This window comes from Tympanuchus pallidicinctus, unplaced genomic scaffold (genome assembly GCF_026119805.1).
Source record: "Tympanuchus pallidicinctus isolate F22 unplaced genomic scaffold, pur_lepc_1.0 scaffold5, whole genome shotgun sequence".
Classification (NCBI taxonomy): domain Eukaryota; kingdom Metazoa; phylum Chordata; class Aves; order Galliformes; family Phasianidae; genus Tympanuchus; species Tympanuchus pallidicinctus.
The window spans coordinates 34018253-34036636 of record NW_026294769.1 but is presented as its reverse complement, the minus strand read 5'-3'; the positions used below and the strand labels follow the sequence as shown (position 1 = coordinate 34036636).

Sequence of the window (18384 nt, the reverse complement as noted above, 5' to 3'; positions counted from 1 at the left end):
AGCGCCGGGGAGGGGGCAGGTAGCGCCCGTCTCGCCCCGCCCGGCCCCGCCCGGCCCGGCCAGACCTCGGAGAGCCCCCGGTACCGCCCCGCAGAGAAAGGGCCGACAACCAACCGATAAATCAATGAGTGACTGATAGAAGATACACTCGTGGGAAAATGAAACGGTGAGCTGTTTTAGCGCGGCTTCTGACAGTTCCCGTAATCCTCTGTTTAACGTGCTCCCAGCTATATCCTTCCTGCTCCTATCTGGCAGAGATCTCTCCTGGATACACCTCATTAATTGATGTTGACAAAGACATAACTGCTTATTCATGATGGCGAAATAAGTAAATACCCTTCCTGTACATCCTTTGTTATAGGATGTTCTTACCTGATTGGTCTTTCTAAGATCACACTCAGTTGTTATAATTAATTTTGGAAGCAGCTGGTCATAGTGCTACCAGATCATAGTGCTCACCAGGGAACCAGCCTTACTGCAGTCTTCTCAGTGACACAGAATCACAGCGTCACAGAATGGCCCGGGTTGGAAGCGATCTCAAGGATCATGGAGCTCCAACAGCCCCCCCTTCTCCCTCTTGGCCACATGCAGGGCCACCAACCTCCACATATAAGACTAGACCAGGCTGCCCTGGGCCCCATCCAGCCTAGCCTTGAACATCTCCAGGGACAGAGCATCCATAACCTTTCTGGACAGCCTGTTCCAGCACCTCACCACTCTCATAGTAAAGACACTGCATTCCCCTCGTGTGTATTGTAACAATCTATGGTGAACAGAATCACAGAATTGCAGAATCATTAAGGTTGGAAAAGACATCCAAAGTCCCCTAGTCCAACCATCATCCCATTCCCGCCATGCTACATTACTCAGTGCCACATCTCAAAGTTTCTTGAATGCCTCCAGGGTCAGTAACTCCACCACCTCCCTGGGCAACCTCACCACTCTGAGAAGAAATTTTCCTAATATCCAGCCTGTATTGGAAGGGACCCATAAGGATCATGGAGTCCAACTCCTGGTTCCACATAGGACTACATAAAAATCAGACCATATGACTGAGAGTGTTGTCCAAACACTCTTTGAACTCCAACAGCTTGGGTCCATGACCTGGGCAGCCTGTTCCATGCCCACCATCCTCTGGCAAATAACCTTTTCCTAATAACCAAGCTGCCCCTCCCCTGACACAGCTCTGTGCTGTTCCCTCGAGCCCTGTCATTGTCCCCAGAGAGCAGAATTCGGAGCTACCCCTTCACTCCCCTCACAAGGAGCTGTAGGCCACTGTGAGTCCTCTCAGCCTCCTCTGCACCAGGATGAGAAAACCAAGGGACAACAGCAACTCCTCACACACCTTGGTCTCTAGACCCTTTACTATTTTTGTAGCCCTCCTTTGGACACTCTCAAATAGTTTTATGTCCTTTTTGTATTGTAGTGCCCCAAACTGCACACAGTAGTCAATGTGAGGCCACACCAGTACGGTGTAGAGCAGAACAAACCTTCTCTCAGCTGGCTGGCAATGCTGTGCTTGGTGCACCCCATGATATGGTTGCCCTTCCTGGCTGCCTGGGCACACTGTTGACTAATGAGGGACACTTGCTGTTGACCAAGAGTTTAGGGCCAGGTGTGCAGTTTGGGGCAGATCTAGCAACCAACATGACAGGTGTAGCTAATATTAGCCAAACACTGAAGTTCTCTTTTAGTAATTTTTGTTTAAGATAAGTGACATAGAGCATGTCTTGGAGAACATATTTATAGTTCTTACAGTTCTATAGTATTCTATTTATTTATAGTACTTTTAATATGGTGATTTATAAGTAGATTCCAATCCTAGTCTGATGCTTAAGCATAGCTTGAAAGCATTTCATTGCATCAGATGGCTGTCAGGGAAGAACCTTGATTTGCAGCTTTTGTCTTAATCTTTCAATTGGCTCTGTGGAGTTCTGAAACAGCTTTTAGTTGCCTATCCAGTGCACGGTTAAAGATGTGTTAGCAAACATGCATTTACAATCATTCGCCATTTTTGAATGCTGATACGATGGAATAAAAAGTTAATTTAATTTTCTTTGAAATATCCTTTGCACTGCTTTCCATTAAAAAGGAAATTTCATCTAGCAGCTTGCCTACAACAAGACCAGAAGCTCTTCTGCACATTATTATTTTTTTTTAACAGATTAAAACAGAAATATTTTAAATATTATGAAACTTCTGTTCTCTGGTATGGAAAACTATTTCATATTTTACAGAAGGAAAACATCTGATGTTTTGAAATAAGCATCAAGGAGCATCAGTTTGCTTCTAACAGCTCATAGCTGTGCCAGTATCCCCTGAAGTTGAATTTCTAGCTCTTATCCACTTTAAACTGGCAGCTGCAAAACTGTCCTCCTCCCACCACAGTTCTGACCCCAAAGCCAGCATGCATGGGAGGATCTGTGCAGCATTAGATCTTTGTTTTCCTTCTGGAGATAGCAGCAGTTCAAAGTTCACAGTCTCCAGAGAACAAAGAAAATTCACCGCTGCTTTTAAAACCTTAAAAGCAGCCAAGCCCTTCTTTAGTGCTGGCCCAGGAAAGGGGCTCTCCAAGATGTACAGCATGCATCAGGTGCTATTTTCGTGAAGTACAGATGTCTGCTGGCATTCTCTCTCTAGGCTTTGAATGAATTATCTTCTAAAACAATGCATATCTTTCCTGCAGAGATGGAGTGCTTGCTTCCAGAGCTGGTAATTGTCAGCACAAGCATCCTGGTGAGGTATGGTCTCACCTATGGCCTCTGTGCAAGGGGCTTAGTGACTCACCCCGCCTTGCCTGGTCCCAGTGTGGCAGCCACTCCCTCTGTGCTGAGGGAGCGGCTGGGGCAGAGGACAAGGGCATGCTTTTGATCAGCAGAGTCAAGCTCTGCCTCTTACAAAAGCAGAGATGATCCTGCTGTTGCCGTTGAAAAGTAGGTGTTTTTTATTTGCTTCCTCCATAAAAAAGTTGAGTTTTTTCTTTTAGTCAAGAGATCCAATCACATGACCGAAGTGCAGTATTTAGCAAGTGGGATTAAGACGGAAAATCCAGCATATATCCTCAGCAAATAGATGTTTAAATCTCATCATGATTCATGTTGAACTATTATGAAAATCTTTCCCATTGTTTGAAACTATTTCCTGAAACTTTTCTGCATTGTTTAAAGATTCTTTACTGCATAGAAGCCCCAGCTTCCACTCAGCTGTAAAAAAGATACCAGAAGAAAGTAGTGCATCAAGGCTCCACTTGTATAAAAATTACATTTAGTTATTCGAAATATCATAGAATCATACAGTAGTAGAATGGCTTCAGTTAGAAAGAACCTCAAATCTCATCCAATCTGTCCTTGAGTGCCTCCAAAGACAGGGCATATGTTAAGGATGTTGTAGATTCTGTGAAAAAATGTGCATGTTGCAGAGAAGTATCCCAAAGCCCTCGTGGCTCCTGGCATCAGTAGTCCTATCAGTGATAGCTCTCATCTCCTATATGCTTGCATGACCATGGCCCCTGGTGGGACAAATAAAAGTAGAATAAAATAATACAGAAGTACATTAGCTCCAGGGTTTGGTGCTTTCAGTAAATATTTCACACTCTCAGAATGGAGTCATTGTTTTCCTATGTGCAATAACTCTAATTCTGACTCTCCCTGCATTTTGCCCACTCTATACAAAAAATTTTGCTGTTCATTGCCTTGTAATCATTAGAAATAAACTCTCCATTTCTTCAGTTCTATAGTTTTCTTCTCCTTTCCTAACAGCCAGGCTGTGGAACCCACCAGGTGCGCAGCTGCAGCAGTGAGTAATCTTGCTGAGCTGCAGGTCTGGCTGGGCTGTAACAGCATGCACCAGATTCCTGCCTTTATCACGGGCGTTTTGTTACTGCCTGACAGCACTGGAATACAAGGCCTTTTATGTATGTAAAACAAGGAGTGGCAGAACAACTCTCCTGTTGTTTCCCAGCTGCGTAGCAACCCAGCCTGCTCTAGAGGTGCCTATAGACCTTGTTTTTCAGGGCACTGTGACTTATCTTTCTGGGAAAACTTACATAACAGACAACGTTCAGGCAGGTACAAGCTATTACTCAAGATCCTGCTGTGCAGCTGGTAGAAATATTAGCCTTTTTTTTTCTTTTTTAAGTCCATGAACACTAATAAGTGCTATAAATACAAACTATAGTTGAGAAAAAGACTGCTGTGAAAAATTTCACTTGTGCTGTGGGAACCATATCTTCTGGTCTTACTTATCAGATCCAGTGTCAGCTGCTATAGTGCACCACTACTGTGAAGGATTTCAAGAAGTGTAGATATAGACATAGGCATTCTCTGATCACGAAAAAGACAGCATGTTTGATCTTTTTTTTTCTCATGTCACAATTCAGATACATGAGCTAATACGTTTACTGTGTATACCATTACACTAATTCATCAGATAACATTAGAAGTGTTTGGCTTAGCAAAAATAAAGTCTTAGTTTTAAAGAAAAGTACAGGCATGAAACAAGATATTAACTGATCTGAGGTTTAGACTGACAATTAGAAGAAAATCAAGCAAATCAGTGGTGTTTAGGGTAACTGTCTGTTGGAAGTGTGAGGACAAAAGCTCAACTGTTTTTTGGCAGATTTTGTCAACTAATGGAGATCCTGCAATGTAGCTGCTAGTTTTTAAGGAAGTGGATGACTTCACAGAGAAGGTTCCTTCACATTTTATTTTCTAAAGGCAATCTGAAAGTTTTGTTGATGTGCAACAAATCATCAGAGTGCTTTGCTGAAAGATACAGTCTTAGCACATAGCTGGGTTGTTTGAGAGTGCATGTCTGTCAAATCAGTGAGAGTAGGAGATGCTGATGCATTAGGATATGTCTTCACTACATTTAAGATTCTTAGAATCATTACAGCATTCATCTATGTATGAAAACCTCTCATTAAATTACAGTGATGATAGTATAGCAGAGAGGATAGCTTTGACCTCTGGCTCTACTTTTATTTGTACTGTTGGCTTATCTGCATTGCAGGCTGACTTGTTTAGTGCTGATACTTTTCAAGTGCCTGCACTGAATTAGTAACCTGAGTTCACAGCCCTTCAGGGAGAAAGAGCCCTACAAAACCCTGCTTGTGCCAGCTGCAAAGAGCTAAGACCACCTGGAAAGATTTAAAAGACACTTCTATGATGTCACGTGCACTAAACTGACACTAATTTCACCTGAAATCGGTTATGTGAATACAGCTGTAGTAAAGTTCAGAGTCTGAAATTCACCAAATGCTCATATGGAAAGAGAGCAAAGAGGACTTTTTCTTTCTATAACATTCCCCTTTTAAATTCATCAAGCCCATGCTTTATCATATCATTTTTCTCTGCTGTACATAAATATATATTAAGATCAGAAAATTAAAAAAAAAAAAGAGAGAGAGAGAGAGAGAGATAAGGTATTCTGGGATTGTTCAGCCTAAATAAGAGAAGACTGTGAGGGGATCTTGTCAATATCAGCTGGTTAGAAATCAAGTAGATGGGACTAGGCTCTTTTTGGTAGTGCCCAGCAAAGGGCTAAGGGTAATGGGTGCAAACTTGAACACGGGAAGGTCCATATGAATTTGTGGTAAAAATTCTTTACTTTGAGAGTGATAGAACACTGGAACAGTCTGCCTGGAGAGGGGTGGAATCTCTTGCTCAGGAAAGAGATTCCTGCCTACTTTCCTATGCAACCCAGTTTAGGGAACCTGCTCTAGCAGTGGGTTGGACTCAATGATATTAGGAGGACCCTTATAACTCCTACAATTCTGTGATTAACCTTGCACATGGACATCATCTCACATACACCCATGGTGGTGGGTTAACTTGAAGGCATGTTCATAGAAGAGTTTTCCACATGAGCAAATACTAAAACCTATGCATGTGGACTGACAGTACTTCATGACAAAACAGCGCTGGCCTTTCAATTTTTATGTTCCTATTTTTTGTACAGTCCTTAAACAAAACAGTCCTCTACAGTTTGGATAAATATTATTTGAGCAGCTGAAAGAGGAACAAGCTTGATCTTTTTATTACTCTCTCTTCCCTTGGCAGTAAAGAAACAGCTTAAAATTCATTGATGAGAAATAAATTACAAAATTGTTTCATGCCAGTATACTGCCATAAGTATTTACATTTAATGTCTGAAAACTGCCTCAGCATTTCCTAGTATTTCTACATCAGGAAGAAAAAAAACAAGAAAGTAAGAACATCATTAATTAAGTGCATTTGAAAATGAGGAAGAATAATAATATTCACTGTTTTGCAATTAATTAAGCTCCTTCCTCGTCTTTCTGTTTTCATTTGGAGAGTCAGGGAGTGCAGATGGGCAAAAGAGACATTAAGAAGGAAATCCATTATTATTCAGCTGGGAAAATTGAGCTCTGCCACATGAAACTGTAAGTTGAGAAGTCACCTCAAGTAATTCCTTGTCCAGATTCTTTACTGCAGGTTGTGTTTGGGTCTTCATTTATGACTTGTGACTACAATGCATAAATTCATTTCAGTAGTTTCTGCTTGCATTTTCAGTTGGGCAAATGTCCACGTGGGCTTGGGCTGCCCAAATATTGCAGTTCAAATGTTGTTTGTTCTCTTTCTTCTCTTTCATCTACAGATTTTCTGAAGCACTGTTTCAGAGATGAGGAACAGACGAGTATCACAGGGAAGGCCATCTAGTGGGAAAGAACAATACAGAGAATTATTATTTGAGGAAGTTGTCCTGTAATTCCAGTGGGATGTGAGAAAAAAATTCTGTTGTGAAAACTTAAAGTATCTTAACCATTTTGACACATGAAATAGTTTTACCTTGGGATACCCCAACTTTTTAAATCCTTTTTCTTTTTTTTTTTTTTTCCCCTGAAAGAAAACTAAAAATGGGTACTGTGTGTACAAACCTTCTGTTTTAAAGAAAACTACGTTTTCCACTGATTGATGAAAAAAAATCCCAAGTCAGTCTACTCACAGTTTGTTTAAAATGATCATTTATTGTATCTTTTTCAGAGTCATTCAGAAATTTTTACAGGCAAAACTCTAATATTTTTATTTATGAAAACGCAATTACACTGCACTATTACTTGTATACTTAAAGTAGAACGAAAATGCATTTGGTTACTCAGTAGGAAGGAATGTTTGAACTAAGCAGTTGTACTAATTCAAGCAAAATGCCAGGCACTTTTGGATTTTTGCTTAGATTTAGTGGTCTTTTCATCTTGCAAGTAGTACAATATGCTGCTCACAGCAGCTTGAATGTGTTATTTATTACCACAAAATCAGAGTAGAGCAAAAAAAATCAATGCTGTGAGTTTTGATTGAGAGAGTGATCCCAAGACAATAATCTACTGAGATCCCCAGCTTGTAGCTCTATTCACTTCCTGTGCCATATGCTTTTTGCTCCACAAAGGTCTCAGTGAGCCTCTGGAAGACTGTAAGATCCTGCATCCAAGTAAAGAAGTTACAGACTTGGTGTGGCATTCTGCTGGTACTTTATTAGGAGTGCTTTGCTGAATAGTTTATAGCAGGATTGAGATCACTATTATATGTTATTTTTCTTCCCTGAAGTCCATTCATGTTTCTTTATTAAACAACAAGATTAAAGCCAGTCAGCAGACAGGCTTCTAAATTGTAGTTGAATAAAAAGAAGAAAAAATATTGTCAGTTAGTCAGAATAAATCTATATGCTGTTTTTTAGTAATAAAGCTAGAAAAAGAATTTGCACTGAATATTAATGAACAGCGTATTTGTTCACATCTTTGATACACTGTTGTTCTACAGCTTGTAGTAATCTCAACATTTCAAAGTCTCAGTAAAAAAAGTTGTAAGAAAGTCTGTAAAAAATATGCAGCAGTAGAAATTAATATTCAGAAATGCACTGTGGGATTATGTGATTGCTGCTTTATTGCCAATCATGAAAATATAAAAAAGTAAGATTTTTTTCTGAGAATTTTTATTAAATAATAATCTAACAATCTTCTAAAAAGTCGGGAAAAGACAGTGCTAATAAATAGAGAACCACTACATTACCAGAAGTTGTGATTTAAGAAAAGTTTTTTCGCTATTTTTTCTTCCCCATTCTACTAAAGATGCAAGCAATCGGAGTCAGTTTGCACATCCAAACCTCACACAGCATTACTGTTAAGGAGCTACAAAGGATTCAGCATCTGCTCCTGGAATCTGAATTTATACCTTGGAACACAGCTAGGAAATATATTTCTTATTTGAATATCATGATTCTGGAAATATTTACAAAAAATGTTTTGTTTTTTTTTTACATTAAAAATATCCTTAATGGGCCTTGGCTATATTGCATAGGCTTTCTAAATGTACAGAGTGCCCTTGATATTGGAAATATTTGGGGTTTTTTTTGTGTTTTTTTTTTTGTTTTGTTTTGTTTTGTTTTGTTTGTTTTTAATGCAAATAGGTGTTCAGTGAGACAAAATGGATCTTGTCAGTATTTTAGTGAATTTTAGTATGTAATACCAGATTTCGAGACATACATATAAAAACATACAGCTTTATATATTAGTTACTATTTTCCTTTCTTAAAGAACACTTCCAGAAACCATTCTTGCAGTAGCTACGAACATACAGAAGAGAACAATTCCACTGAAATCAACATAATTTTAGTGATAACCAAGGCTTCAGGATGAAATGAAAGTAGCATTACTTCAGATGCAAGGAAGAGAGCATTTGGCATGCTCAGTTGCTTCCAGGAAAAGCTTGAAGTTCTGTAAAATCCCTTTCTCAAGATAGCCTTGGATTTGGCAGTGACTCCTGAGGAGCACTGTTGTCAATTGCTGTAGCATTGACTCTGCATCTTGTCTTCGAGAGCATATCTGGTTGCATTTCTGAAAGCATCATTTAAATAGTTTGCTCTTGACATGAAGTCAGAAACTTGTCATCCAGTTCTGAGATGAGTTAATCTGGATATGAAAATTTCTTCTTTTTGTTGAGTGGGAAGTTCACAGACAACTCTTCAGCTTTTCACTAACCTGTCTATCAAAGCTGAAGTAGCAAAATTTGAGGAAAAGCACTGATCTGGTGATCTAGCAAAACAAGCCAATCCCCCCATATAACTCTGATGTATTTACACTGAAGCAATGTTGCATACACCATGCTTACTATACATATGATACAGAAATAAGATGAGATAGATACTATATTTCAGTATTTTGCTCCTTCAGATCATATTGTAAAGTGTGTTAAGGTATTACTAGAATAAGAGAGTCCAGTAGAGCTGTTTTTGTGGGAAAATAAAAGCCGGATTTAATTAAGATTATAGAATCAAAAGACTTTTTCAATTAACACATTCAAATACACTTTCAAAATATCAATGCAAAATACATTGACACATGAAATAATAATTCTCCACATTGCATATTTGCAAATTTATGTTGTTCCCAAGGTTTTTTTTCGTTTTCACGAAGATCTTCAGCTACCACTATCAGTATTACAATACTTGCTGTTGCCTCCCCACATCACAAAGCTTTTATAACTTCGTTTTCTTGGCAGTATTTGAAAAGAGAACTGCATGTTATGTTATAGTCTTCGTAAAATAACATTGTGTTGGAGACTTAAATTGTAGTCATAGTTTGGCACAAAAATCCAGCTAAATGCTCCTGTTTATCACCAAAGTCCTTCTAGATTTAATTAAAGTTATAATGGTATTCATGAAAAGATGAGCCAGCAACTTCTTTGTTGACAGCATCGATGTTGCAGCTCCAGCTGCAACAAATTCTTGGCCACACTCATGGCCATGAACATTTACAAAATAGAAGGTCATAAAAGAGTGTGAGTTTCACTGAGAACTTTAGTAAGCTATGAAAAAGTATTGCATTTATATGATCATTACATTTAACTTTTGCTGGTGATAAGAGAAATGATTCAAAGTGCCATTTTGCAGCGCACCTGGAATTACATGAAAAGTGATACATTTGAAAGTGCTTATTTAGTCTTGTATTGACTAATTATTAATTGCTTTCTTTTTCTATTTTGTCAGTAAAGAGCAATCAACCTAAATCTGCTTACTGTGGGAAAATGCTTAGCAATATAGTATTTTAACACTCTTCCATCTTACATTAATTCATGCTGGTACTGCATGCATGCAAAGATTCCCTCTCACTGATCTGCTTAGTAATCAGATATCTCTCCAAAAACATTAGTGTCTGTTTGTACACGCTTACAGCTCTGTGGAGAGAGAGCAAAATTTAGAGCTAACATCAACTTTCCTTTCACTGACAAAGTTTTTGACCTCGTAACAGGGCATCCTTCTGAGATCCTTACTGAAGGAGGAATCCCTGTAATTTCAGTGCTGTGTGCTAGTTATAAATAATGACAATATTCTTGGTGGGTGGCAGCTAATAGGTGTTGGTGCAAGTGGTGATTTCACTGGGGAGGTGCGCTGTCAGGAGCCTTACTGGCTTGAGTATTGCACGGTGCTGTACTTTGTCACTCTTCTCCGGGAGGTGCCAGGGGATGCTGTGCCCATTGCCTGACCAAGGTGACAGTCAGCATTGAGCATTTGGCCCGTGCTGCTCAGTCCACCCAGGCTGGCTCCTCCTAGTCCTCCCCCTGCCAGGTTGCTCATCCCAGACCCTGACACTACCCTCTCAGTGACCACCACATTGTGGGCATTGGATAACTCTGAGGGAATATTTATTAAGCTGCCTGGCATCCCAGAGGCAGGCCTGAACACCCTTTCTGTCACCACCACGTTGGACCCATCTACCAAATCAGGAATGCTCAGAGATGCTGGGAGCCGTGAGTTAGGCGCAATGACTCTTTCTGTGACGATTACGTTGGACCCATCTGCAAGATCAGGGATATCTAGCATGCCACGCAAATCAGAGGCAGATGCGGGACCAACAACCCTTTCTGTTACAACAACATTGGATGCACGCAGTGGGTCAACACAAAGAGAGGGAGAACCAGAGGTGTAGGTCTCTGTCACCGTCACATTGCCGTGGAGCAAAGGATCAGGCCGTGGGGGCTGAACGGTAGATGCAGATGTATAGGTGTTTTCGGTAACAACCGTGGTAGTGCCGGCTGGGGGAGCCATAGGTGCAGATCCGTTGACAAGGATTGTGGTTCCAGGTGGTGGGAGGTTTAGGTCACATTCAGAGTTGGGGAAGGTGACGTTAATGCCTGGCCAAGGTGGGTTGGCGTCAGGGAATGGTTCGATCTCCTTGCCCAGACAAATCTCTGCCAAAGTCTTAAATTTTGGTCCTAAAGTTTCCAAGTATGTTTCATCTGTATCTTCTCCAATAAAGCTGCAGCAACCAACAGAGCCAACAGGAGTACCTATTCCTTCATGATCGTATATTAATAGGCAGTCATTTGCTGGCCGACCTTCATCTTCATCTGCATACACAAATGCTTTCTGTAGTTTGCAAAAACAGAAAAGTAAACAGTGTCAAGTTTTTAACAATGATGGCTCAAACCATAGAGAGGTTTCCTTACTGCAGTAGGGCCTAGCTGACTCAAAAAGAACATCACAGGATAAAAAAAAAATCATCAAAAGTTTTTGACCTTGAAATAAGCTTTATCCAAATGCTACTCCTACTTTCTTCTTGTTTCTGCAAACACTTAATATCTCAGATTTCGTTAAAACAGTTACTGCAGAGACTTGAGACTTTTATATAAAAAGAAGTACATCCTAGCAATAATTTTACTAGATATTTCCTACCTTCTTGCTCCCAGAATCTTATCCAAAGTTTTTTATTTTGATAAAAAGAATCCTTTGTTAAAATTTTGAAATGGAGGGAGGGGATAGCACAAACAGAGCTAACCAAGACAGCCAAGGAATGGTGGTATCGGTCTGCTGACAGCAGGTCTGACTGTGGGCTGAATGGAAAGGAACACACTTCTGGGGCAGCTGTAAGTAGTAGGAAAGTAGTAGGAAAAGAACTGAAGCAGGGTAGCGAGGAGAGCAGCAAAGAAACCAGGACAGAGGGAATGAAGTGACAGTTGGCCACAGTGAAGAAGGCATGGTGTGCCTATCGGAGAATCCATTTTGAGCAGAAAAGGGATTGATGCTTTGGGATGAAGTTGATGATGATGGGATGATCATGAAGAAGAGAAAGAAGGAAAGAGCTGAATTTAAAGAGGGGTAAGGTTGAAAGACATAGTGAAAGACAAAAGTGGAGGATCAGGAGGGAGAGGAGAAAGGGAGTTGGGAGACTGAGACTGTCAGCAGAAGGGGTGATTTGTGGGGATAGATATGGAAAGCAGAAAATTAATACACAGTTTTCCTAGGCCAGCTGTGTAGATCACAACCTTGGAGAAATCAGGGGTCTGGTATTGGGGCTCGTCCTGCTCAGCATCTTTACTGATAACTTGGATAAGTGCATTGAGTGCACTCTGTAAGTTTGTATATGACACCAAGTTGGGAGGAAATGGTGATCTGCCTGGAGGTCGGAAGGGTCTACAGTGGGATCTGGACAGGCTGGATAGCTGGACTGAGGCCAATGAGATGAAGTTCAACAAAACCAAGTACTGAGTCCTGCGCTTTGGTCACAGCAACTCCATGCAATGCTACAGGCTTGGGGCAGAATGGCTGGAAAGCTGCACAGAGGAAATGGAAATGGAGGTATTGGCTGATGCTCAGCTGAACATGATCCAGCAGTGTGTCCAGATAACTAAGAAGGTCAATGGCATCCTGGCTTGTATCAGAAGTAGCGTTGCCAGTCGGAGCAGGGAAGAGATCAGAGGCTGCACTTTGAGTACTGCCCTCAGTTTTGAGTCCTTCACTACAAGAAGGACATTGAGGCACTTGAGCATGTTCAGAGAAGGGCAACAAAGCTGGTGGGGGTCTGGAGCACAGATGTTATAAGGAGCAGCTGAGGGAGCTGTGATTGCTCAGTCTAGTAAACAGGAGGCTCAGGGATGACCTTATTGCTCTCCACAACTACCTGAAGGGAGGTTGCGTTGAAGTGGGAGTTGGCCTCTTCTCCCACATAACTCGCAATAGAACTAGAAGGAATGGCCTCAAGTTGCACCAGGGGAGATTCAGGCTGGATGTTAGGAAATACTTCTCCAAGAGAGTGGTCAGGCACGGAAAGGGCTGCCCGGGGAGGTGGTGGTGTCACCGTCCCTGGAGGTGTTCAAGAGGCATAACAGTGTTGTACTGAGGGACATGGTTTAGTGGGAAATATTGGTGCTTGGTGGATGGTTGGTCTGGATGATCTTGTAAATCTTTTCCAGCCTTGGTGATTCTATGATTCTATGCAATCTGTGCTCAGGACTTCAGGACTGATATTTCATCTTTTACACTGAATCTTGCATAGATTCTGAAATACATTAATCCTTACATGCATACTATTTTTATATGATTTTGAGTTTTACATGTGATTAAAGTACTGTGTCTTACATGTAGTACATGCTAATCATAAAAATATATCCCATTAATCATGTAAACTCCATATGTAAAGGCTAATTAACATTTTCGTGATTAAAAGTAGTGTATTTGTGTCATATGCTGTTCACAAGTCTTTTAGGGAGCAGAAATGGCAATAAAAATATGGAAGAAAGTGAACCGTCAATTACAGTTCTCTAAGAGTTAAAGTTACAAACTTAAACAATCTCTAAAGTAATTGTGAACAACTTCACATTGTAAATATCTATTTATATACTGAAAATTAATAGATTTGATGGTCATTTATTAAGTTTATGTAATTTAATTACTTGCCCATAACCACAATGTATCCATCGATTTTACAAAAAGGAATCCTACTGAGTAACTAAGACTCATATGCTAACAACTCCAAAGCAGCAAATCCTTTTTTTTTTCTTTTTTTCCTATTAATACAATTAGCTTCTCATGGCAGTTTCATGGATGGTTTTAGATTTAGTGTATCATGGAAGTTTCAGTAGAGTGGAATTATTTATCATTAGAAATTGAAATGGGCTGTCCATGGAAGTGGTGGAATCACCAAACCAGGAGGTATTTACGAGGTGTGCATATGTGATTCTTAGGGTTTAGTGGTAAACTTGGTAGTGTCAGTTTGATGATTGGACTTGATGATCTTAAAGGTCTTTTCCAACCTAAATGACTCCATGTTTCTATGATTCTGTGTTTCTATGATTCTACAATTTTGTGTTTCCACAGTCTCACTTTTGGAGGAGAGTGTAACAACAGTCTCACATATATAGCACAAAAAAAAAGACCATGTCATTACCTCAGAGAAGTAGTTGTCTAGGAAGGCCATGTTCACCCCTCCTTCTCGATATTCTTTTATTGTTCCTCCAACTGATCCTTTTGCTTCCCCAGTTCCAGAAATTCCTCCAGCTGTCCCATAACCAGTACCAGTGCCATAACCAACTCCTGTAGTTTCTTCCACACCAGATGCTACTACTCCTCCTCCTCCATATGTATTTGTATATATATCTGCAAACAGAAAATAAGTTATTCCTCCTGTGCTCTGTGAAATTTTTCACAGAATTTGTCAGTTGTTTTTGTAAGGAGTATAATGACAGTACTGATCATCTAAATGTATTTTACATTAATTTTAGACACAGTTCTACAAACATGTGCCAAACATTGAAACTGTAATACAAATTAAGTGCATGCCAGAAGACATCTAAAACCTGGATTTTATTTGTGTGGCTGAGCATACATGCTTTAAAAGATCAATGATTGACTTGTGTAATAGGGGAGATTTCTCTCTCTAGTGTATGTATATGCTACCATGGGATTTGCACTAGCAAATAAGATAATGCTTATGGATATTTATGCAAAAATATACACCTATATATAATCCCTCTAGAGTTAAAGTCGGTTTGCCTAAAACTTGCCATTTTATGATTCTGTGATTGTCACTGAAAGAAATAGATTTGTAAATCCTTTCACATTTTCTAGTTGTTAGATTATTAATGGGGGAATCAGGTGAACAAGAGTTGATCATAACTGATGTTAATAATGAAGAATGAAAATTAACTTTACACTAAATTATAAAATCATACTGTCATAGTTTCAGCTGGGATGGAATTGTTTTCTTCAGAGTATCTGGTATGATGCTATGTTTTCATTCTAGGAGAGAAACAGTGTTGATAATGCTGATGTTTGTAGTTGCTGCTAAGCAGTGTTGTACAGAGCCAAGGTCTATGCAGTGAAGGGCCCAAGGAGCTGGGAGGGAATGGAATCAGATTAGCTGACTTAAACTGGCCAAAGTGATATTCCATACCATATAACATCACGTTGAAGGAGAGTTTTGAAGGGGATGTGAGTTCATCTCTTTCCCTTCCACTGCTCAGAGGGCTATCTGGGCACCAGTCAGGAGTGATGAGCAATTACGTGTGTTATCACTTGTTTTATATATTTACATATATATAAGTCATAACTATTATCTTAGTGAATAGTTTTATCTCAACCCACGAGTTCTACTTTTTTTTTTTTTTTTTTAATTCTTTCCTCCTTTCCACTAGGAAGGAGAAACTGATTGAATGACTGTGTGACTCTGAGTCACATGCTGGGGTAAACCACAACATACTCACAGAATTTTATCTTCTCCATAATTTTTCATATATGATAGCAATGACAGTGTGATCTTAAATATTACTGTGTAATATAATATAAAGCCATTGCAAACAATAGTCTTGGCTATGCTTACAATAAGAAATGTAGGCTAAATTCTATTTTTATTTTTTTTTCATCTAATCTTGGTCTCAGCTGGTAGAATTTGAACCTAGGGCTCACACTGCAGCAATACAACAATACAGCAATACCGAACAGTGGAAATAAAGTAAATCACAGGTGAAAATCTTAAACTTTTCAACTGTCACAGCAGTAAAACTTCCTTGAGAACAAGATCATTAATTCCCATTTATGGCCCTAAATGTTCTCCTATCTTTTTATCTAGAGGATAACATCTTTGGCTAATCAGTACTCATCAAAGAAGTTGCTGCTTGCAGAGTGAAGTGCCCTCCTATAAGAAGTTAGAGAAAATGGATGTGTACCGACATCTTTACTGGGGAAACTTACTTTCCATGGACATCAAATTCCAGGAGAAACTTCATTACAAAAATGTACATTTATTATACTGTGTGCCGGCTCTACATCTAAGCTGCACACAATTAGGCAGTAATTAACTGGCTACTCAACTGATCCTATTCTCCTTTTTTTCTAAGCAGAGCCTGGAAATTGGGAAGAGATTAATCTTTCACCAATAAGTTATAAAAGAAAATTTTCTTAATTTGATCTTGAGATTGATTTCTTCTAAAATTGGTATTTTGGAAAGAGCCTCCATCCACTAGCTGGAAGTAGTTTGCAGAAATGAATCTGCTCATATTCAGTGCTCAAACCTCAGATGCTTTGTGCATGCTGGGAATCCTAGTAGTGTCGGTTTGATTATATGCAGAGGCAAGACTGGAAGGGCTGGGTTGTAGCTGAGAAAGCAGTGTACTCCTTGAGCCAGAGCACATGAAGTACTGAAAGATAGCTTAATGATAGTACACGTTGAAAATCTTAAGATCTTCTTACCAGAGGGTTCACCAAAATCACCTCCAGCAGCTGTTGTTGGGGCGAGAATGTGTGAGACATCCTGGAAAACAATATTTTAATTCCTTCAATGATGACTTCGAAATTCCCATATGAAGACCAAGACTTTATGAATCATGTTAAGAAATTGCCACTCTGAACTGTTAGTGATAGCTATGAATTACCACTCATAAAAAAAGACTCAAAGTGTTTTTCACTATCAGTGTAAAAGACGATTAGTGAAGGTTTCTGTTATTTTCCTCTACCTTGCATTTGAAAAGCTTGTCAGTTATTATGTTTCAGCTGAGGGAATAGTAAGATCAAACTGTTGGGACAAACTAACCAAGTACAACCTAAAGCACAAAAGCTCCATCCACAAATATTAAGAATCACATTTGTGCCTGCCTGGCAATGGCTGAAAATGCCAGGCTTCTTTTAGAAGATGTCATAGTGCTACAATCTCTTTCTTCTAGACAAATGGAATCTTTTCTGTAAACACAAATTACTGTGGACTTTTGAAACAAGGAATGTACTGACCCTATCTTCAGGTTGTGCGCCTTCTATTCCCCATGGATGAATTGCACCTTCTGTGCACTCAGGCACAGGTTCAAATCCAGTTCCAACTCCAGCTGCAGCTCCAGGTCCGCAGCCACAACAATCGCTCATTGACATCAAAATTGGAATCACTTAATGGGAAAGAAACAGGAAAAAGGTATTTAGGACGTCTCTTCTTCATAGGAATAGCTACTAGTGACCAAGAACTTTTGAAAATGTATCTTTTAAAATGTTTCAAACTAAGCAACCTGCAAGTCTAGCTTTCAGAAACATTAGCTGAGCATGAATGAAATATATGTATTTGGGTACTCAGAATAATTTTGCCTTTAGTTACAGCAGAACAAAATTAGGGTGGAGTAGAGCTGTTACTCTGATTTTATGCCTATACACCTGGGAACAGACTTTGATCTACCTCAACGGAATGAATATAAGATGCAGATGTATGAAAATTAAACAAACAAAACCTGTCTTGCTATATATAGCATTCAGCGATATTCATACTGTATGTAGAAGACTATGTTTTTCTCTTCAGACATTGTAATTGAAAAGAAATACACATTAATAACACTAAGCTTAAGAGAATCAATAGAGAGCTATCTGTCTGGCTGCAGTGATCTTTGTCTAACTCTCCTGTTGCATTTCCACATCACATATACTTGATGCTTATTTGAAAAATAATACAGTCAAACCCCAAAACCAATGATTAGAAAAAGTGAGTCAAGTTTCTCAATGCGATATATTATGTTTATTCCTTGCAAGAATTTAGCGTTGTGCAATGCTGAATACCTTAAAAACTAGCATAAAAAAAAACTGTTAATTTTAGGAAAGGGCTGCGATATTCATTCTGACTGTGCTTAGGCTGTTAGCCTAGATATCTAAGTTAGTAACCTGGTATTCCTGCAGAGTTAGGAGGGAGACCACTGCCTACTGCAAACTATCCAAAGTATCTAAAACTCTCACTTTAGCATCAAAATAAACCAAAGTTTTCTCTTTGGTAAAGAGAAGGGGTATACAGTGCACAAAGAGCTACTTCTTATCTCATTAATAAGGATGTATTTATTCCAGACCACTGAGTAGAAGAGGTTTCTGAAGGCAGAAAGGCAGTCTGTTCTGTAACATTAACCACATGGGAACTACAAATAAGGTAGCCTGTTGTAGTTGTAAAAACTTCAAAATTTTGTTTGTTGATTCCTACTAATTAGAGACCAAGACCAAATATGACTACCCTCCTCAAAAAATCAGGTCTACATAGTTATTGTAAGCAGTATTTCTGCACTGTTTGATGCTCATATCATGAAAGAAGAACAATTACGAATGGTCGGGAATATAGTTGGCCTGGGAAGTAATTGCTGAAGT

At 39.4% G+C, this 18384-nt stretch overlaps 1 protein-coding gene and 1 long non-coding RNA gene across 2 annotated transcripts in view; one reads left to right on the top strand and one right to left on the bottom strand.

The window, feature by feature from the left end:
* Positions 1 to 63: 63 nt before the first annotated feature.
* LOC128091085 (uncharacterized) lies at positions 64 to 9274 on the top strand. The gene is made up of 2 exons (XR_008211231.1): positions 64 to 166; positions 6619 to 9274. It is a non-coding gene; the product is annotated as an uncharacterized LOC128091085 (long non-coding RNA).
* Positions 9275 to 10413: 1139 nt separating this feature from the next.
* LOC128091253 (desmoglein-1-like) overlaps positions 10414 to 18384 on the bottom strand; it is a 43912-nt gene continuing 35941 nt past the window's right edge. The window contains exons 13-16 of the mRNA XM_052704306.1: positions 17011 to 17159; positions 16477 to 16537; positions 14177 to 14385; positions 10414 to 11379 (exon numbers count right to left, since the gene is read on the bottom strand). Of these exons, the coding sequence (XP_052560266.1) occupies positions 10414 to 11379; positions 14177 to 14385; positions 16477 to 16537; positions 17011 to 17159 (1385 nt within the window). The remainder of the gene's footprint in view (positions 11380 to 14176; positions 14386 to 16476; positions 16538 to 17010; positions 17160 to 18384) is intronic.